The sequence below is a fragment of the Melospiza georgiana genome, chromosome 4 (assembly GCF_028018845.1).
Source record: "Melospiza georgiana isolate bMelGeo1 chromosome 4, bMelGeo1.pri, whole genome shotgun sequence".
NCBI classification, from domain to species: domain Eukaryota; kingdom Metazoa; phylum Chordata; class Aves; order Passeriformes; family Passerellidae; genus Melospiza; species Melospiza georgiana.
Window position 1 is genome coordinate 11573688 of NC_080433.1, and position 23636 is coordinate 11597323.

The 23636-nt window shown below is 37.4% G+C and overlaps 1 protein-coding gene across 8 annotated transcripts in view; it reads right to left on the reverse strand.

Moving 5' to 3' along the window:
* The window catches only part of ERC1 (ELKS/RAB6-interacting/CAST family member 1), a 267802-nt gene that overhangs the window by 100997 nt on the left and 143169 nt on the right, over positions 1–23636 (reverse strand). For 6 of the 8 annotated variants that reach the window (XM_058022071.1, XM_058022067.1, XM_058022066.1 and 3 more), the window contains one exon: positions 7733–7864. The exons of the other annotated variants lie outside the window; for them this stretch is intronic. In XM_058022071.1, coding sequence (XP_057878054.1) covers positions 7733–7864 — 132 coding nt within the window. The remainder of the gene's footprint in view (positions 1–7732; positions 7865–23636) is intronic. 8 annotated transcript variants of the gene reach the window in all.

Below are 23636 nucleotides of genomic sequence, written 5' to 3' on the forward strand. Positions count from 1 at the left end.
CTCAGGAAACTGTCTTGCATTCATCCTCCAGGACTTGCAATTCCCAACCCTTTGAAATACAGCAGCAATCACTAGGAACAATACTCTACCTTGAAAAAACTTGGATTTTGATCATCTTTTAAAAATCTCTTCAGAGGCAGAGACCCTGAAGAGACCCTAGAAGCACATCCTGTGCAGTGCTGCACATGTTGGGCTCATTTGGCACAATTTATCACATCCAAACAAAATTCTCTAGGTCTATGATTAAATCATGATACTGCAGCCAGAACTCTAAACATAGCCATCTTCAAAATAAATTGCCCTTTCTTAGGTTACATCTACTGCTGCTAAGGTAGAAGTGAGACTAATTGCCCAAGGATTTCAGCAGGTTTTAACCAGATTTCTGCAGACCATGCTGATTTCCATTTTGCTGCATTTTAGACAGTTTCAGCTTAACTAGGATATGTCACCATGGCAGACAGTTTAGACCTAACTGAACAATATTCAAAGTAAATATTTAATGCTGTGCTACACAGCAGAGACTGTCAATTTATATAGCAGATTGATTTTCCAAAGAGAAAAACTCTGGTATGATGGATTAACTCACTACAAGCAGTGAAAAACGTTATGCTGATTCCATGTACAACTTTAACACTCTTTTCCCAAAAGACATTAAGGATCATGAACATAAATAAATGAAAGCACATGCACTGCCATGTGAAGGCTGAACATGTGGCAACTGAAGAAGCACAGTCTCACTGGCAAACTCAGCAAAGTTTCCACCTCTACAAACTGGTGGAAGCAGATGTTCAGCATTGTAGGTAACAGAAAGCAAGTAGCAGAACTTAACTACAATAAATAAAAAGAACTTCCACTATTTGGAGCCAACTGAATTCAGGCTGAAATTCAGTGAAGGGTGTGAAGGAATCCAATGGGAAGCAGCAGTACAGGGAAGTCAAAGTTTTTGTGAGGAGGAAATGATTCAAATGAAGAGGCATCCTCAATTTAATGAACCTCAAGCTTGTCAGGCTTCTCCTTTTCTATACAGGAGAATGCTATGGAAAGGAGAACAATTTATTTTCTTGTACTTCATGGATTTGGAGGAAAAATCAATTATGCCAGAAAAAGAACATATTTGAATCTAATGTTCAAGTCTAATGAGTTTTTCTAATGCTTTAACCTACATCCTATTGTATTACACCTACATTTAAGATCACAGGGAATGCAACTAGAAGAGGAAGTTAAAATGAAAAAAGCACAGGACTAGCTTAAACAAATATTAACACAAGTTTTGTGTGGGTCCTCACAATTACAAGCAACCATTAATGTAACCAAGTCTGCAACAATTTGATTTTCTCTTGAGCCACAACAAATAAAATGCTGTCTAGAAGTAGGTGCTTAAGAAAATAATACAACAGGCAGAGAGATGCCAAGATAGAGCTTTGTCTGGGATACCTGGCTTAGCAAAAGGCATAACATGAAATCAGGATTTATCTATTAAACAATAAAAAGGGATAAAAATCCAGACAAAATGATCTTAAAATCAGCACTTGCACCAAATTTCTATATAACATTTTCCATCAGTATTTCTCAGTTCATTAAATGAAAAGGTGAGTTACATGGAGAAATGCTCAATGTATATTTTGCACAGAGGTTAATTATGCTTTCAGTGTCCCCAGTTCTCCTGAAAGTCATCAAATTTTGACTACTTTGCAATCTTAAATGAGAGCAACAAATTAAACAAAAACAGTCATCATCCCTGGAGGAATGTAAAAGACAGGTAGATGTGGTGCTTAGGGACATGGTTTAGTGGTGGGCTTGGCAGTATGAGGTTAATGGTTGGACACAATGATCTTAGAGGTCTTTTCCAACCTAAACACTTCCATGATTCTAAAAGATTTTTGTCTATAATGACAGAAAAAGATCTCTGCCTCAAAGTTGTTAGGCATGATTTCCTATTCATTTCTCTCTCTATTCATTTTTCCCATCTAGAGATAAAAAACCCTCCCAAGCCCCCAGCTCAGCACAGCTGAGCACAACTAAGACAGAAAAAATTCCACTCTTCCACCTCTTAAAAGGTACATTACTGAATGCAGAGGGAATTACACACCAAATTACCTCTCCCTTGCAGGGAGAGTGACTCAGTGCAAATCTGTGTATTTTTAAAGGAAAAGGTTATGTAATCCATTAAAATATCTGGGGAAAAGAAGTAACATTAGGGAGATGCAGTGCTCCTAAAAATGACTGTAAACATATTCACTGACAGTGCCCAGTGAACTTCAGTTACCCAAAATGCTTTCTCCTACCAAAGCAGAACAATCAGACAAAGGAATAAAGTAAATCTCTTGGAAAACAATGGTAAGATTATACTTTGGGATGACACTGACTTAAAAAGCTCTTAAATTTTTTTATCAGTAAAACAAAGTAAAATATAAATTTTTAGCACAGAATTTTACTTAATATGAACTAAGTACTCAAATTACTTTGCATGCGTACATATAAACACACACTCAAAAGCCAAAATGATTTTGGCAGACTTTTACAGAAAAGAGCTTTTCAGCAGATATTCAAGGGAAGTTCAGCCAAAAAAATGTAAACTCCCAAGAAAAATCTTTAAAAAAACCTCCAGCACCTTCACCCCCAAGCCATACCCTGGACTGCCTCGATCCCCTATCCTAAGTTTACCAAATTTCTCACTAGGAGATACAGAAGAAGAGACAAAAACATTCATTAAAAGCAAAGTGTCCAGCATGTATCACAGAGCAGCCAGAACTCTGACACTTCTGCTCAGAAAACATCTACAGATAGTTGGTTCCTGAGAAATTCCACTTCATATCTGTCATTTACAGGGACCTGCAGAAAGTAACTTAGTGTGTCAGAATTTGTGCTGTGAAATAATTCCAATTATTTCTCAACGTATGTGAGAAAATATTTCAGATCTATTTCAGTAACAAAATGCTCAGCAAAAAAGACATGTTTTAATTCAGCTTGCATTTTTAGAAAGTATTTGATAGGATAGCATCCAATGTATGATAAATCTGTTGTAAATGTAGTTTCTATTCTATTCTTACAATGAATTATAGTCTAAATAATTTCCTTGAAAGTTAAAACCAGAATGGTGTTCTGACAGAAGTGCAAATGACAGATACAATTCAAAACTTGCTGAGAATTTCAGCACAGTAACTTATAGATAAGACAAAACACTCTTGGAGGCTCTACTCTACATTCAAACCCTTGCAGACCTTGTATTTACAGCAGGGAAATGGCAGAGAACCGTGAAGGAGGTTCTGGTTGAGTTATTAACCTATTTCATCTTTATATTTCCTTAACAAACAGATAACAATTTTGAAGTAGGCATATGTGATGTAGAATTTCAGGAGCCTTGTTATCAACATATTTTACATGTAATGTGTACCTGAAATAATATTAAATCCTTCTGAAATAATTTATAGAGACAGTGGGAGAAAGGAATGAGTGTAAGAAAATTGATTTAATCAATACATTACTTTTACAATATTCAATCTTTTATATTTTCCATAAAAAAAAAGAAAACAGAAAAATCTGCCCTATGAAGGATAAAAAGACAGTCTATGAATAAAGATACAGCTATTTATAGGTCAACATACTTAACCTCATTTAAAGTGTCCCACTGTGAACCATAACTTCAAAAAAAGTTGATGGAAGGTGTCAAGATCAGAATGGCAACTTAAAAATTTCAGTTTAAATACCTACTTAAGGAAGGAAGCAATGATGATGTAATGGCCATTATTTTATGTGCTTTTTTGCCATTACATTTTAGGGTAAGGAGTTAAATGTTAGCTGATACTATACACAGAGTGCATTTAAGCAGGAGTTGGTATTCATGAGAGAAGAGAGCTGCACTACTATCAGCAGGAATGCTATTTAAATTTCTAAACTCTTCTGCTTTTTAAATTCAAAGGAAATAAAACAACCTAGAAAAATGTATGTTGTGGTCAGGTAATGCACCATCTCACTCAAAGAAATAGGAGCCCATTGCAAAGGCTGCAGTAAGTTTCTGGTAAAAATATTTTTAGTAATAATACTAAGCACCTCCTGCCTTCACTTCTCAGTCCTGCCCACACAGGTCAACACTTCCTCAGATGAACCTCAATTTGTGCATGGGGATTCATGAACCAGGGCAGTGAAGAGCTTCAAATGAAAAAATCCCTTCAAAAGTAAGACAGATGTCACCATGAACTGCTCCAGGTCTGCTCCATTTCACAACACAGCCCCAGAACAACCTCAGCTGGGGAAACGGCTGGGATGTGCACTCAAGATTGGGCATGAAAGTGAACAAGGAAAGGGAGAGCATGAAGTATTTCAGGTGAGAAAACATTTGTGAACTGTGCCCTTCAATAAGGAAGGCTAAAAATGCCAGTAATCCTGCTACTGTGCACCTGGAGACAAGAACCTGCCACTAATTACTGATCAACACTGAGTCACAGAACTTAAATTTGTGCTTCACTTTATTTCCACTCTCTCATGAAGATCAAAGCCCATTTCCAGCACTGTCCTGGGAACGGTGCTGATCAGGATTCAATTCATACAAAGGATAACCTGCTGCTTCCTGCTGCAGGAGAAGGGAAGGTAAGATGCACCAGGACTGTGAAAGGTTTGTGAACAACACAGGACCTCTTTTCAAAGAAAACCTCCAACAGTTTTTCTTAGGGAGCAAAACTACTGCTGTATTTCTGAGCAGGGAAAAACTTCTATGCAGTTCTGTTTTTCTCCCCTGAGGAACATAATGACAGCTTTTCTAAAAAAAACTCAGATTTGGTTAATGCAGAAACAGTGTCTGAATCTACACTTACAATAGTGTTAATCTAAACTTACAATAGTGTCTGACTCTAATAAAAAAACCTTTATGATATAAGTGTTTATCTGAGAAATCCTACCTTCAGCCTTATGGGAGTACCGAGGAAGAAGTCAGCATACACCTTCTGACCTTCCACACAGAGGGCTGAACTAGTGGGCCCAGCCTCAGTACTAAATAAATAACCCCACAGCTGTGAGGAATTCACAACAGCATCTACACAGAGGATTCAGCAGGTGCACCATCAAAACCAGGTGACTATTAGTAAAAAGAAAGGCTTGAAGAACTTTCAAGCCTTCCCATCTATGCAAGACTGCCTCATCTGCTCTCTGTATGGCAGGGTTCCTGCTATACACAGTGGGGATAATAAAACTCTGCCCAATTCAGTGGGGGCTCTGCTCCCAGCAGGAAATATGTGATTTTATTTTTGAGAAAGATGAAAGAAAGACCAGGTCTAAAACTGTGAAATAAACAGAAAGTTTTTAGTCAGCAGGAGATGTCTTGCATACACTGTGTATTAACACTGTCACAGTTGATACACACTGACAGGATATTTTCAAACACTGGATTAAAGAGAGCAACATTTTAGGATATATGAGAACCATGAAATCCAGGGTGGCTTTGTGGACACTGTAATTCAAATGTGAAGCCTATAAAATAGCACAACACCACACATGAGATGATGGAGGGCAGGATTGCACAAGACAAGGCTACAGTAACAACACAAAATATTGGGGCAGAGGCACACACAGGCGAGATGTCCTCATACCTTGAACCACCTAAAGCCAAAATGGTTGACTTCATGCACTGATTCATTAAAAAGCTTCAGACAGGCAGTGAAGTGGCAGAATGGCAGAAAACAAGATAAACAAGAGAGGAAAGAAAAAGCATGCAATTAAAAGCAAATCACAGACAGTTTGAACAACATCAACATTTTGAAAATCACACACATCACTCACACTTGGCTTAAGAATATTAATAACCTACTATATGGTTTGTGAAATTCAATGGATTTGCCACTGATAGTATATGGAACATGGAGCCTTGCATTTTAAAACTCTAATATTACCTGTGTTTGTCAGATCTCCCAGTGCAGACTAGAACATGACTCTGAAGATCCTTTTCCCTTGTGCTGATTTGTTGCTCATATTTTAAAAACCATAATTGGTCTGAGGTGGCAGCTTAGGTCTGTTGCAGTAAGCCACTGCTGTCATAGGTGTCAACTTCTTTTTCTTCCAATACTGCTGCTCTCATTCCATTCTCCTTTCTCCTCCTCACTTCTGCATGCACTGCTACATCCAAATTAATTTCTTTTTTATGCTGTTACCTCCATATTCCTTTTTTATGCTGTTACCCACAAATCTTACTCATCTTGGCTCTCTTCCTCTCTTCTCATTCTCTCTCTTGACCCTGATGGTTATTTGATCTTCTGGCTGTGCATTTCCCCGCTTGCCTCATTTTTAAGATGTTACACCCAATTCCAACAATCTATTTTTTATATTTATATGTATATAATATATTTTTATAATTATATATTTTTATATTCTTTGAGCACCGTCTCAATTTAAATATAAATATAAATTGATATTTATATTTAAATATAAAATATCAATTTATATTTATAAATATAATATATTTATACTATATTTATATAATATAAAAATTGTCACATTGTCTTGTAACTAATTAATTAAAACATTATAACATCCTGGGCATCAAATCATATACCAGTTTTTTTACTTTTGTGCCTCATCATTGAACCCAATGCTTTGTGAAGTATCTTTTCCTTTCAAGGAGACCTAATTGTCAAAGTGGCATTCACTACCCAGTTAACATTTCTATTTCATGCAATTTTTTAAAGGCTACAAGAAGCTTGGAAAGAATGCATTCCTGAAAGTGAGTTCCATCTCACTGTCTACAATCCTAAAATAAAGCAACCAGAATTACCCTCAATACATCTATCAGCAAACAGCTGAGCTGGACTCTAGCTCATAGAGAAACAATTGCTATTTTCAATTGTTGCAAAAAGTAAAAACTTCTGTTTTTACTTCTTTCTCATTAACATCTGTGATACAAGAATACATGATAAGAAAAACCTCTTAAAATGTTTTAAAGCGCACTTGATCAGAAATGTTGTTAAGTAAATAACAAAGACAAGGAGATTCCTCCATTGAAATGCAACTGACCAAATGCTCCTGTTTGCTAATTACTGGCCTAAGGAACAATGAAAAATTCACAAAAAATTAAAAGTGCTCACAAAATTAAGAGTGCCAGTTTCAGCTACTGCTTCACAAGCTTTATCAAAATCTCATGGATTTATTCATAACTTCTAGTATGCTTTCTTGATGATTACTTACCTGAGCTAAAATCAGGCATGTCCATGATTCTTCAGAGTATCAGTGGCACAAAATCAATTAATGCATGAAACTTTCTTGTGGCTTCAGTACACAAGTGTGTATTTTCTGTGTGCATGCTTGGCTCAAGCCAAGGGATTTGTGTTTTTAACCAGTTGTTTTGCAAGTGCAAGGAGACTGTGGTCCATAAACACAACCAGGCTAATAAAAACCATTGTCTTTCAAATAAATTCAACGAACAAGATAGTAAATCTAAGTATACCTTACACACAGGAAGGCAGCTTTGACAGGCAAGAGAGATCAGAAGAGTTACTGCTTAAACCAATGTTTCAAAAGCTCAGGATACCTTAGATTTTGATTTCAATTTCAAGAAAATCTTACCTATGGAATACAACTTAAAATGAAGGTTTTGCAGATTTTATGAGTTCTGTTATCTAACAGTGGAACAGACATAGAGGATCAAAGAAAGCCAGCTGTGTTTCAGGCAGGAAAGCAGGGAAATTAGTACTTTAGTGTCTGGTTACTTCCCTAGGAGGGCGACCAGTGACTTTACAAGATTGCAGACCTGTTTCTCAGCATTGATCCTGGCTGACTCCTCTTGTGCTAGCACCATTTCTCGCTCTGCAGTTATCTGAACACTTTCTCTGAGTGCCTCTTCCAACTCTTCAATCCGATCATCCTTTTTACGCAGATTGTCCTGGAAAACGATGGGAGATGAGGTGAAGACCACTTGTTTGGAAGTACAGCCTCTTAACCAACCAAGATTTTAAGCCAACCAAAATTGTGTTTCTCCCTCCCAAGGTGCAATTTGCAGGCAAATAATCTTCAGACAAAGGAAAATGACGAAGGGATGCAGGAGTAAGAGGAAGATGGCAGTAAAGAGAAGGAGAAAGGCAGCAAAGCAGGACATCAAAGCAAGACTGTTTGTCTGGTGTGGCTGTGCCACAGCCCTGTCAGATTATACAGCACAGAGAAGCAAGGATTGTTGGAAAAGAAGGATTAGTAAGCAGCTCTGAAGAAGCAGAGAAGCCAGAAGTGGCAGGAAAGTAGCAGGCATTCAGAATTGCCCGTTGGCTCGCACATTCAGCAGCAGGAGTGGTGAGAAGGGAAACAGAGCACTGCACTTTGGAATTTGCATTTCCAGGTTTAGGGGGAGAAAAGCAAACATTGACCCAACAGTCTTCCACTGTTCAGTTAAGTCTTAAAGGAAGTTTTACACCCAAGGCCTGCTAGGAAATATGAAGGATTCATCTATGCTGTCTGAATTTTAGACATTCAAGTATTAGGACTCCCTAAAAACTTATTCTTTGATTAAGAGCATCTTCACAGCTGTGAGTTCAGATGTGCCTTGTATGTTCAGAACACTGAAGAAAACTTACTGCTCCTCAAAAAATATGTTTTATTGGTTTCTACAAGCAGCATAACTTAAAAATATATATATCTATACAAAATAATGGTATTGTTATTTCTAAAGGAGACTCTCCGAACTTTACTCTTGCAAGGAAAATAAATGTGTTTCTCCTGCTTCTGCAGAAGCAGCTTCACGGAAGGCTTCAAAGCAGGCTGTACATACATGAATGTCCTGGACCACAGCTGCTTAACAAATCCACCACAACGGAGCAGCTGGATGGAAGATTTCTGCATTTCTTGTCTTGCAGATTGGTTTAGGTCATAAGGTCCCAATGAGATATTAATGCACACTGAAGTTAATATATGGCTTTTTAGTCATCTCAGCAGCAGCAGAAGAATCAAAAATGTTTTTATTTGTTGGCATTTTCCTCTTTGTCAGATGTACCCCTTTAGCTTCTGTCCTTTTGTATTTAGGAATGTAATTTTCCACTTATACTGAAAAAGTTTTGTACCATATAAAGAATAAGGAAAAAGAAGACTGACTTGGGAAAAAATTGTCCTTGCAACCTCCATAATGAAAAAAAATACTCATTGGAGTTTAACAAATGAATCTGACTTATTCCTTGATTGCTGCTTTCTAGGACCAAGGACCATATCCCCAAAGACAGTTGTATGAAAACCATTTCTGGCAGTCTCAGAACTGCCACTTTCAATGAGAGTGCTCAAGCAGAGATGCAAAGCTTTTCACCAGACTAGTGCAGGACATGTGGCCCCAGTGCCCAGGTAGAGAGCAAAGCTGGTGCTCAGCACCAGCACAGGCAGCAGGAGCTGTTAGGTTTGCAAGGAGAGCAGCTTCCTGCTGATGGTTACATTGCAAGATGGATTCACAGGGCAAGTAATTGCTGTTTTCTAAAGAAACAAACTGAGAGATCTACATTTCAAAAACAGGAGTGGAAACATGTTTCCACATTTTCAGAATCTTTTAGGAACACTGATAACATCTTCCAAAACTACTTTATGGTTATGATAAGCGTAAATGAAGTCTCATCAAAAAGATCAATAATAAGGTTACAAAAAGTTGTGCAAGGAATAGTACCCATTTCAGCTATAGGAAATATTTATTTGACTACCTGCATTACAGAGTAATTATGAACTTTACTCCTTGATATATCATTCATGGGCAACCAGGTGAATGTGTAGTTTTCTGTGTCAATTAACAGAAGTGGGAATTGTACATTTGAACAACAGCATTTAAAATGGAAACTCCTTTAAAATAAGAATGCAGAATAAAACATTCTAACACATAGGTATATCCACTCTTCATTCCAGGCAAACATTTCAGAGCAAATTCAACACTGTATTAAACATGACACTACATAGTGCTCTATTCAGACAGGTGAATGCTTGAGGGACAGGAGGAAGAAAAACTGGTGATACCAAAAATACAGAGCCACATCACCTGCATTTGAAAAATCTATATTCATATATCATTACTTTTCCTGAAATAATACATAAACTTATACATATATGATAGAGGGTCACAAGTTAAAAATCCAGGCTTAGAATGAATTGCCTAGAAATGGTGAACTTTAACACAAACAACCCACCCAGTAAGAAAAGCATGAGTATAAGTTTTTCCTTTCTGTCTCAGTCAAACCTGTTTAAAAGATGTGCAATTTTACTCTTCTAATGGTGTCATGATGTGTGTAACCACCTGACAAAACCACACAAATGACTGGCAGGAGCAGCAGATCAGTCAGGTAGCACATCCATTAGTGCAGCATAGTTTCAAAACACTCTTAAAGAAGGATTTTGTTTCTAGCTCATTGATTTGTGACTGATTAGTATTTGAAAGACTTTAAAATAATATAAGCTGCTGTCTTGTATTAGCAGATAAAATTGAAGTGAACCTTTTTGACACAGCAGCATGTTCTTCCAACTGTTTGGCTCTGAACTCTAAAACATGACAGGCTCATGCTGACCTGTGCTGCTACTTTCCTCCATTTAATTACATTCTACCTTTATTGTGATAAGATTTAAACTCTGGAAAAAATCTTCTATCAATTTTAACTGCAGTTAAAACATGTTTCCTACAGTGACTGTTCCTCTGAAGCAATCATACCTCTGAGCATGACACCAATGGCAAATCTTCCTGTATTTTGATAAAATACCAGAATGATAAACAGTGACATCATCTTTTCAGGAATCTTATACTCAGAAAGAAAAAATTACTTACCTGTGCAGTAGCTGCATTCTTCAAGGTGTATTATCTACCCAAATACCTCCATGACCCTCCTTCCCCTGCCCTCCTGCATCCCATGTGCAGGAGATTGCACAGCAGAGATGGAATCAGACTGGGGTACAGGAGGCAGCTCTGCCTTGATGCTCACTGGTGGCAGCACACAGAAAACGGAAAACCCATTTGACACTGTGGGAGTGCCAAGAGTTCAGACACAATTTTTGCTACCTAAGCTGTGATCCAGTTGCTGATTCATATGCAAAACTAATTCCAAAGCCGGAAAGGAAAAGGTGGTGTGACCAATGCACATTTCTGGAATTTTCCTTTCACTTCAGGAAGGAAGTGGTGGGATGGCCAAGTGATGTATGTTAAAATGATGTATCAATTTAATCTATCCTGCATTCATGTGATGTGTAATCTGCCATCAAGTTTTATGCAAGTGCATGAAATAAGATACATGCTTTCACCAAGACATTTAGGTTCAATTAAATCTGAGGTATCCTGGCAAACTTCATAACCCTGTCTTGAACTACACTCACAAAGATCTTTATGGCCTAATTTCACTCTTGGAATTGAGGTGGATTTCTCTAGTAAGCTCTTGGGAAAGATTAGTTAACAGTTTGAGAAAGCAATGAAATGATTCTTTCAACTGCTGAAAGTATTTCTAGGAGTAGAGAATCACCTAGGCAGGGAAAGAATTTTATCATAGAACCCTGTAAGTAATGCAATAGCACATTTTACTTGTGCACTTTCATAGACCAGATGAGAAGAATGCAATACTGGATATGCTTTGCACTAGGAATCAATTACTTTTTAAAGCATCATTCCATCAAGCCCTTACTCCTTTGAACTATTGCTTTTGCTTATCATGTATTTCCTCTAGAAGACATGACCCAGATAAAGAACTCAATGACCTCAGTCCATCCTAGATGGGATAAAATTCTCCCTAGAAAAACCCCTCCTTGTGAACTGACCTTCCACTGAGTAAGTGGAATGAGGGAACTCAGGACTGGCAGCTACTTAAAGCTTCCTCATGGATGCAATCATTTAGATCTTGAGATAACAAATTCTTCAACAACAGTTGGAGACAGTCCATCTACTGTTATGGTTTTTTAAGTTAAGGTTTTTTCCTAGTTTAAAATATGAGGGCCTCATTAACTGTAACTCTAAAGTGCATGGTGATTATTAATTAATATGAAAAATTGAAATCTTCTTCAAAGACTTCTCAAAATCTTCCATAAAATTCCCTTGCTTCCTCTATTTGGCCATAATCAGAACCAAATACGAAGAAGAAAACTTGGTTCTACTTATAGTCAGCCCATTACTGAAGACTTCTGGTTTGCAATCTCAGGAATCTACCAAAAGATGCCTGAAGATTCACAAAATTATTGAAGGTGGATTTCTGCAGTGTTGGTTGAACTACTGAACCCACAAGAAAGGATGTTATGCCCTATTCTTCACAAGAGGACAACTGGTGAAAACAAATCATTTAATTAAATAATATCTTTTTTTCTCTGAAAAATACCTGCAAAAACCAGCATGTTTTACCTAAGAAGGTCCTAAGGGAAGATGCAATGTGGTGCTACCAAAAGGAGGTATTGCAGTTTCATTTGATTTCAGGAGCAAACATAGAGCCTTAAAGCTCAGGTGAGCATGGTGGGTCTCCCTCATTCAGTTCCACATGCTGATCAACTACTTCAAGTCTCTGAACAAGAAAAGCACACAAAATTGTCACTCATAAATGGGGAAATACCTCTAATTGGAGTTTTCAAGAATATAGATGAGGTAATGCTGAGGGCCAGAACCCCATGGTACAAAACCCAAATGGTAGTTATGACAGAATGTAGCTCAAAAGGAGTGTTTGGCGTCCTCCTGCAACTCATCCAAAGTAAGAGATGTCCACAAAAATAATTTAATTCATTACCATTTCCTGAAGAAAGTGGCAATATATAAAAAACCCCAAACCTCTACAAACATATTTGCCTGAAAAGTGGAATGAAAGAAGAGTTTATAAACTCCTGAAGAAGGAAATGCCTTTAGGATAGAGTATAGCTTGGTACTAAGATGTAGCATAAACCCCAAATAAACACAGATCCAACACTAAAGACTCTGAAAATAAAGTAACAGAGAGACAAACAACCATGTAAAGCTGCTAAAAGATATATTGCTGGGCATGAACAAGCAGTGGAGTTACAATAACCACGGATGCTAATGCTGTCTTGGTGCTCTCAATTGGTAAAATTAAAGACCTCATGTATTTGGGTTATCTGTGATGAGGAAATCTCTGGCTCTTGGGCAGAAGCTGAGTATATCCAAGTATTAGGTTTATATAAAGTCCCTGTTTCTCACAGAGTGAGATGAAGAGGGATTTTTGTAAGCACAGCAACAGCAGATGTAATTATCAGGAGCTGCTGAATGAAAGGAGCAGTCTGAGAGCTGCAAGGCACAAACTGCCAAGCAGGAGCTCCTTGATCAACATTTCCTCATCTTTGGAGATCAGACCTGAGATACACGACGATTATGTCATTAGAACAACATGTGTCAGCATCTGGAAGGTTGTATCTGCCAAGTAAGACACATGGGTTGCAACTCAAGCCTGACAAGTTACATAAATACAGAAAAATAACTACAAGAGACAAAAGGAGAAAGACTGCAGTAGAAGAATTTAATTCCAGTAGGAGTTGAGAGGGAAGTGCAACCAAAGCTGGCCACAGCACTGCATATGCTGTACTGAAAAGATGAGCAATGGCAGAAGGTTATGAGCACATTTTTCTAGGAATACCACAGTGGAAAAAGAGGATATGTGTACATCCAGAGTCTGTATGCACTTGTGGATCACCACTTGCAGGAAGAACAAAAATATATTTACAATGAAAAGAACAAATGGATAAATATTATTTCTAGACATGATAGGTTTAATATAACCAACCCATTAAAATTAGCATGGTGAAAAAAACTATATGGAAGCCAACACTTCACGAGAAATGGCCAGGGAAAATTTTCTCTTTAAATAGAAAGGTAGAAAATGCAGTGATGTTTCAACTACACTGTCCCTGGAGTATAGTTCTGACTACACTGTCCCTTGAAAATACTCAGGAGCGATGCAAGACAAAAAAATACGTGCTTTTCTGCACATGGGAAGGATACACAAAAATATATTTACATGGTAAAAAACCCACCCAAACCCATGCAAGTTGGAAAAGAAATGTATCAACTCTAGTGATAGAGTGCAATAGAAAATAACCAGATAGATACAAATGACTACAAGTTGATTATTTTAAATGTAAAGGAAGTGAAACGGGAGGGGAAAAAAACCCTAGTGAAAACTTAATGAAAAGAAAGGCTTAATATTTCACATGGTCTTTTTCTTATATACATACAAAAGCCTTAATAAAGTCATGCATATTATTATTATTATTGCCTGAAAACTGCTGAATTGTATACAAAAATGTGTGAATAACTCCAGCCATTCACACTTTTCCTTCCAAGATACCACATCTTACCACCTAGGTGTGCTACTTTCAAAAAGCATTTCCAGAACAGGCAGCACTTTTGCTCAACATCAGGAGCAAAGTGAAACACAGAGTCTGTGATAATGGTAAGAAAGGATCCTAATCAATACTAGCTGAAGGAGGACAGAAAGAAGGAGGAGAAAAAGGACAGCTCCAGACACTGTTACAGGCCCAGAAAGGGAAAGGCAGCAGTGGTTATTCCTGTGGGAAACAGGCAATGTCCTTTCCTGACAGTTGCCATCTCTTTGACGCTTTTTTCCTGTTGCTGCAAGCTCGGTGCTCCCAGCACAGCAATCAGTTATAAATCTGGGGCTTGCACAGACACTTTTCATTAGCAGCAGCCCAGACAGGCTCAAGCACCTTGCCAACACTAACAACCAGGTTTACCATTTAGCAGCTGCACGGGGTGCCAGCAGTTCTAACATTTTGCTCTGGCTGTTGCAAATGACCACATTTGTAGTTTTTAAAACCTAGAGGGACAATGTTTCTATCAAACCACAGCAGGTCACTGCATGGACTATTGAAATGAGACCCAAAGCTGACAATACAGCTGAGAAAATGATCTGAAGTGAGCAAAAGCAATAGATATCTTTAATTGTTATGGGGCTTTGTGGTTTTTTTTTTTTTTTTTTTTTTTTTTTTTTTTTTTTTTTTTTTTTTTTTTTATTTGGTTTGTCTTTCTTTTTCTGGGGACATGTCGTGTTTTTTGGGGTGGCTAATTGGAGAAATGCTACTGTAACAAGATTAGTTCTTCTCTCATGTATCAATACAATGACTCAAGGCTCCTAAACTGATAGGGAATTAGAGAAAAAGCCAGCAGCAGTTCTAACTAACTGCACTATTAACATGAAGTTCAAACTCATGCTATTCCCTTGATACAGCCTTATTTGCCTGAGCTCTCTTTGTAAATGTCAGTCCTGTCATCATCATTGCACTAATATATCACAAGTCACAAGATCTACCTTTCTTTGCTCATTTTTAATCCTTCCGCAGACAAAACCATCAGAGCACCAAGCATGGACAGCCATAAAAGAACACTTCTCTTGTTTTCCCTCTTTTTCATAGATGAATATAGGACAAAAATTGCTACTGATAAGAACACAACTGAGGAAATGCCTACTGAGCAGTTATCACATTGAATCTCATCCACTCCCTCAATTTTAAAGGGAATTCCTGCAATCATCATCTCTGGCTTTTGATTTTTGCCTTTGATGCTTCTTCCTTGATGGGCATCTTAGCAGAGCAGCTTTTGTATTTGTGCTATGAACTGCTTCCTTTAAAGCAGCCATCTATCAAGATCCTACTCCTAAACACAAAACATTTTCACCCAAATTTAAAAAAAAAAAATCCCTTTCACTCCATGTAGATACTCCCCTTTCTCCCCATCTTCAAACTAGAGATCAGTAAGACAATTTCCCATCAGAAATAAATTATCACTGTTTTTTCATGCCATTCAGGAACACCCCAATGCACCCACAATCCCCCTGACAGTCAGATGCACCAAATTAAGGTAATTTCAAGGAAATTATCTGTCTTGGTACAACATGGATTCAGCTACAAACCAGAAAAAAACATATTAATTTAGGCAAAAGCTTGACTTAAAATATTAAAAGTTGTTCTCAATATCTTTACTAGTAAATGCCTGATCTGCTGTTCCACTGTATCCAGAGAATAAGGATACATTCAAAGATTATTAGAACACAGTACAGAAAATGTAAAAATTTGTCAATTAAATAGTAACATAATCAGAAAACAGTGAGCTTAAAAATACTGAATTAAGGTGGCTGAAGATGATTTGAGACTCATTTATGAATGATACTCATTTGGGTATTTGCAGCATTACACTGACAGTAGCTTTAAACAAGCAACTTAGCATGTAACATTCATAAAAGTCACCATTGAAATTAACTGTCTTAAAAGTCAAAAGAATGAGAAGATGGAAACATTTCACATTCTGAGAGATTCTCACTTCTTTGTATGAAAATTCCAATTGTTTCTATAAAAGCCTGAACTAGTCCAAAGGAATGGGAAAACCAGTTATTGTTTCCCTTTAGCCCCAAATATTCCAAAATGATCCTCTGTTATTCTCACTCTGCCAAGTGGGAAAAAGCATTCCCTGGCTCTTGTCTTCATTCTTTTCCACGTTCAAGAATTTAATTTTATTTAATATCTGTTTGAAGAGAAGCCTGTCCTTGTGTTTACTATTTCCTTCCTTGCCTTTACCTCTCCTGTGTTTGCCACATCCTTTTCTGTGGTGGATGGTTGGCATCACTGCACATTATTCAGAGGGGGAATGCACTGCTCATGCACACAGCAGCATTCTCTGGTTTGCTGTTTGGTACCTCTCAAATGGCTTTTTAATAATCCTCCCAACCAATAATATTTCCATAACACTACTTATTCTAATTCTGAGACTGCTCTCCTATGGTAATAGAGCTAATCAGAACCCACCATTGTGCACATATATTTAAGATTGCTTCTCCTGACATATATATGTCAGGAGAAAATATATAAATATTTACTTACGCTGAATTTCACCTGCTCTTTTATCCATGGGTTCCACTTATGAGGTATTTGTGGAGCTATATAAGTTATCTTTCATTTAAATATCCTGAATAAATCAGTAAATATAATTTGGAATTGCACAAAAATTTAGTCTCGTTTACAGAAAATATTACATCTGCCATTTTTTAGCTCTGCTCTAGAAAGACATGGGGCATCACTGCTGTTGAGACACCGTTTTCCTTCAGCTTTTATTTCCTTACTTTTCATGCCCTGCTTTGGAAAATCAGCTGACCCCAAAATTATCAAACTTTAGGAGGAATTCAAACACAAGCAAGGAAAGCAACATAATGGTCTAAGTGAATTTGTTGATGAATTTTAACTGACTACAGACATCTTCTAGAATGTTAATATCATCCTCCTTTAATCCTCAGTCACAGACTAAGTGATACCAATATAGTTAAGTTTTTCCCATGCCTGCATTGAGATCTGAGTGCACATCAAACCAAACTAAGGAGATGAAAGGACTGGTGCTGACTTTTAGTGTGTTACAACCTTCTGCCAGTTCTGATCACAGTTTGCAGCCTAAGTCTCAATTCCAGTTAATATTTGCACATCACAGTAAGAGCAGTTGCTCTGATGCCTGCTAAGAATGTGTAAATTTTAGACATAGAGAAGAATTTAAGACAGACTACGTTGATTTCTATATAGAAAAAAAGTAAGGGTGACAGCAATTTGGGCACTTCAGTAAGCAAGATTTAAGAATAATACTGATTTAGAATGAATTTAATTATTTTTAGTATTATTTGAAATGAATTAGAGGAAATATTTTTATGGAAATGCTTGAGTATTTGTCCCCACAGTATAGAACAAAAAAAAAAAAATCCACATGTATTATTTTTTATAAATAACTTCTGAATTCTTTCTGAGGTCCCCATCATCGCCCCATCTCCCTTTCTTTTTCTATTGTGCAAAAGAAGAATAAAAGAGAATAGCAATTTTATTAAACAATGAGACTATGAAATGAGCCATGGCAATTGGGCATTCTTATTCTTGGGGAGAGATGAGTTAGAAACCACTTTCAACACAGCAAGTAAAAAAAAAACAAAAAACAAACCTTATGAGAGAGACAGAGAAAAAAAAACAAGAGGGAGGAAAAAATGCAAATTTATTACCCTTTCTCAGGCTCATGAAATAAGACACCAAAATGAAAAGAGAGCTGTTCTTCCCCTCCAGTGTGCTCCTATTGTTTTGCTTAAATCTGGCCCTCAATGTTTCCTACTCTCAGGAGAGACCTCCTCACAGGAACCACACCATGTTGTCAACAGATACATTAATCTCCCTGACAGCTTTTAGGAAAGCAGTCTGAACTCAGATACTAATCTTGGGGAAAAAAGCCTATGCAAAAAACATGCAGTGGTTGAGGCTGCTGGCACACACTCAGCTGTGCAGCCCTCACTGCACTCAGTTTCTGGCATATCATGAAGGGTACCAAGCCTTCCCTCTGCCAAACAGGAAAGAGCACAAATAGCAGGTTTCATCTTCCACTGACACATCATGTTTCGCCAGAAAACACTGGGTGAAAGTGTGCCTGGGGAATAATATTCCTGATGGATCACCAAAAAATCTTAGGATGCAGGGAGTCTTCTTTCCTCTGTTAAAAACTCTCAGGCCATATAATGGCTTTCTTTCACTACAAATCTCAATTTGCAGTTAAGGGAAATACTGGGATAACTGGGAGACTGCCTAATGTTAGCTGTAAATAGTGATTTCCACAAAACTTTTCCAGCTGTCTCTTCAAAACTGTAGACCTGTCCAAATTTACTTTACATAGGAAGACAAAGTCAAATGGTTCATCTTTTCTAAAGATGTGAAAGCAATGAATTCATCTAACCTGAGAATAATAAATGTATGGTAAACTAAAGCAAACCATAAAGTGAAAACTGACAGAGCAGATGGCTAAATGTCTACCCAGGGAAATGCTTCTCCATTACAATTGCCAGGGCCCTTCAAACTTCCTTTCTGTAAATGTTATGGTAACAAGGATTCTGAATGCAGCACTCTCTCCTGGTCAGACACAAGAGAAGATAGTTCCTTAACAACAGATTTAATGTCATAAACATCAATTATGTAGAATGACAGACTCTGTCAGAACTGCCACATCAAATTAAGAATAAGATCATGTATTTATTCTGATACTCTATTTTAGACAGAGAAAAAAAGCTGCACCTTCTTTCTACAATTAATTTTTGAGACAAATAGTTCTCCATGTTAAAAAGTGTATATTTTTCATTGGTTCTTCAGCGTGCAATATTTCACACAAAGCAAAAATCAAGTTAGTTAGACCTTGAAATCTTCATCAGAAAAATGGCTTCAATAAAACTGGAGACATGACTGTCCCCACAGTCTGCCTGTTGATCACAGATCACATTTAAAAATGTTAATGCACCAAAACTTAACAAATAAAAAAACCCTAAGAAATGAGAGGGGTAAGTATAAACTTTTTCAACAACAATCCCTACTACCATATACTTTGTATGCAATTGTTTGGAGAAATAGGTATCACATTTCTATAGGAAGTTGGAAATTGGTACTAGAAACAGACCAGGTAAATATTCCCAAGTTTTAATGTGCATGAAAGCTTGTATTGATGAGCTTACTCTAAGTAAAAGGAGAATTACTGTCCTGCAGAGTCAGCCAGGCACACTTATGTGAAAGCATAAGAGATAAAAAGGACTGATCTCTCCAGGAACAGGATCTCATCTGAGCAGATGCTATGGGGCTTCTTGTTTGTCAAGACACTTTTCTCACCTTGTTCAGCTTATTTTCTGGCAATCTGTTAGTAAATCTTCATGCCCTTCTTTGAAATCCACATTGTACTTTATCATTTCAATACAGAAAAGAGGAGAAACCTTTTTTGTAAGACAGAAGCTCATTTTTATGTGCTCTACTGTCTTGCTGGGATGGAAATCAAACAGTGCAACTTTTACATGAAAATATAACGTCACAATAGTGCTATTTCATATCACGCACTGATTTCTAGCACTGTACAATATTCCTCCACTGTCCAGTGAACTTTTCAGTCCTGTTTCTGTGTAGCTGAATGATAAAAATCATTAAGGCACGAACTCTGTGAAAATATCTAAGCCTTTCTTCAGTTAAAGAGCATTACAAATGAACAATAACTGAGTCTTGTCTACAATTACTGCATTATTTCACACATGTATAGTGAAGTGAGGCTATTTTTCATTCATGCATTATCTTCTACATCATATCTATGCTGTAAAAGTAGATGCATCCAGAAGGGCTTAAATATGATTTTTAATTCCCAAAAAAGGGCTACAATTCAAATTAATTCTTCCTCACCTCCCCTCAAGAAATCTCCCCTTACTCTAAGTGATGAAATGTGTAGCTAAAAGGTCAACATTTTTGGAACTTCTCCCAGGCATCCAGGAAAGATAAGAAAAAGCTCTCTTGACAGAGGGCTATGACATGATCAGAACAAGAGCTAGCTTTTCTCAAAGCATCTGCCAGGGTTAAAGATGTGCCTGTTTCTACACTAACTGCAACACACTGTGCTGAAAATCACAACCCTCCAAATACACACAGATTGAAAAGTTTGTGAACACTGTATTTTCTGTAATGTATTGTAAAAGCTGATGGAAATGAAAATTCCTACTGGAATATTACATCACTAATGACTCATGATGCATACTGATGTCTCTACTGCATATGTATGTCCTGTTTTGTAATGAGAAGCCAGCTGTCACAGAATCTCTGAGAGAAAGAGCTGGAGGGTAAGTTGATCCCAAAACCAACTATTGGCTACCACTGACCAAGTAAAATAGGAGGAAATATTTGCATACTATTATTTCAGTTACATTTTTGTGAGGTAAAATTGATCTTTAGAGCCTGTATTTGTTCATACTTGCTGTATTTTCACTAACAAAAGTCCCACATAACACTGAAGCAGACAGTAAAATACTGATTCACATTACCTCAGAACCATCTTTAGCTAAATTATTGAGAACATGTAACAATATTAAATTTCATCCTATTTGTTAACTGACAAGAAAACTCATCCTTTCAAAAAATACTGAAAAATTTCTTTAAAAATGAATTGCAAAGTGAATTGGTATCCTTTCAGCAATTGATGCCATGAGCTCTGTCCTGGAGGACAGGATGAGAATGACCTAGACCTGAATGCAGCCTTAAGTGAAATTACAGCCACTTGCCTAAGTGCTGATGGCACCAGTCAGGCCCAAGGAACACTGACACCCCAAGGCTGGGCAGCACAGGGAATTACCCAGGACAGGGAGGCCAAAACCTCTCCATGATGTAATTAATGTCTAAAAAGCACTGGGAGAGGAAGTGAGAGGAAAAGAACATTTAGATCTGAGTAATTCCCAAAGGTGCATCTCAGCTCAGTGAGCAGACACATGTTTGGTATGTCAGACTGTGCTCTGGAACAAACCCTGCAGATGCAAGATGGCTTTAAAGAACAGATTTCTGCCAGGCTGAAATGGAGCAGCTGAGTGTTCTCTGGGCTGTAACATGTTGAGCTGCACTCATCTGGCAGGCAAGTCTGGAATCTGATACAGCAGTGGTTTTTATGGAAGAGAAATTAGCCAGGAGCTCCACACTTGAAAGTCACTTATCCCAGGAAAGCACCTAACATATTTAACCAGCATAACCAATTTGCTTCAAATCTGATGCAAGTTTTCGAGAAGATCTTGAACTTTAAGCTTGGAAAGTTTTCCTTTAACCTTTTATTCAGAAATTTTGTACTCACTATCCAAAAGCAAGTTCAGAGATTAATTATGAAAGCATAATCTGGCTTTAGTAACAGCCAAAAGAGAACACAACATAATTTTCATTATGGTATAATATTACTATAAAGAGATAAGATGAAAAAAACTTCATCCACCCCCCCCTTCAACATCCAATCATAGCATATCAAGAGGAAATTTTTCAGTGATTTAAGCTCAGATGGACTGGGCTCCACTGGGGTTTTCAGGTTTTTGAGTGCTGGCACTGACTGTGTGCACATGCAGGGATGTCTCATAACAAAGAGTTAACCACAAAGGACTACTTCAACTGGAACCTATTCCAGCAGCCACCCAGCCCAGGGCTGCCCAAAGTTAAAGCATGCTGTTGGGGGCATTGTCCAAATGCCTCCAATACACTTGGCAGCCTTGGGGCATTGTGGCTGACATTTAATGAATGTATAAAGTTCATTTGATTAGAAGGTATTTGCTTATCTGTCCATTTCACTGAGCTTCATCTGGATCACAGTAAAAACATTACTGAACATAAAACTGCATATTTGTCTATATTAAAAGTAGAGCTCTTTCCTGGAATGATAGGTTTTTCCAATATGGTAAAAGAAATACACTATCACAAGAAACAAATAGCATATACTTGCATCTACAGTTCATGGATTAGGAATATACATTACATTATCTAAACTTGGGTGTGGAAAAAGAAAAAAAGAACTAATAAGTTTACTTGCTCTCTACAGTTGCTCATTAAAGCACTCAAACACATCTTACACATCATCTGGACATACAGTTTGTCAGCAGCAATTGGAGACTGATGGACACCTGCTGCAACACAGATTCACCAGCACACAAATCCCCAGCATGGATATTCTGAAAGCTAGGGGAAAACTTCAGAAGATGCTAGAGTGATAAACCAAGAAAATATGCATACTCTCTTTAAGAAGCCAGCTTGAAGTATCCATTCAAATACAATGAAATTTCAGTAAATGTTATCTTTCTTGGACTAAACAGCAGATCAATTATTTTTCACAATAGCCAAGCTTTAGTCACTTAAAGCAAAAAATTTCTACTCCAACCCAACAGTTTGTTTGTTTTTTTAATCCTGCTTATAGACCAGACACTCATCAGCCTCTCAGATCTCTGGAGAGTTGTGGTTTAAGGGAACCCAGGAGGAAAAGACAAATTTGGAAAGCCATATATCCATCTCACTAGAATTGAGACATTATGGTTTTCATTCTTCCCCCACTCCCAAAAATACCAAATTTCCATCATCAGAGCTCTGTGAATAAACGAACATTTTGTGACTGGCCTCAGGAAGAAAGAAACCACAGGCCTGGTAGGGACAGAGAGGAGAGCAGGGCACTGTGTTCTTGGGACCCTGTTTATTTGACTAGATTGCAGACAGTCAACCCAAGAACATGCAGATCATATATTTTTAAGCATTTCATAATGGCTTATTATTAATTCCAGCCAAAACCACCAAGACCAAAATTATCCGAAATTGGTGCTTGTGTGTCCTGACCCCAAAGCCAGCAATGGTTGCATAAAAAAAAAAAAAAAAAAAAAAAGAAGTTAAATATCTACAGTCCTCTCAGGTTTAATTTTTTTTTAAAATCAATTACAAGGCAGCGCCCTTTAAGAGCCTAGAGAGAAGACAGGTCTCCACAACTAACAAACTGAAATGTGGTTCTGGGTAAATTTTACTTCCAGGAAACCAAAATGTTGCAGTCCTTGAGAGAGGGAGGCTGTAAGCAGAGGGCTCTTCTAAAGGAAGGAGCTTTTATTGAACCTGTCACTTGTCATTAAACACTCCATATTTTACCTTAACCTGATATTTTCATTAGAGCATACAGACCTTTTTCATCTGTGAATAAAAGCATTCCCTTCAGCCTTGTGCTGAATATGGGGAAAGGCTCTCTAAAACAGAGCCCACCCAAACAGGACAATTATGTTCTCAAAAGCAGGAAAAGCACTAGGGAAAATCAAGTAACATTAATACCATGATAACTTGCACACTTCAATGTTGACTATCACCTCACACTTCAATCTTATTTTATTTAATAATGCATTTAATAACGTTGATTT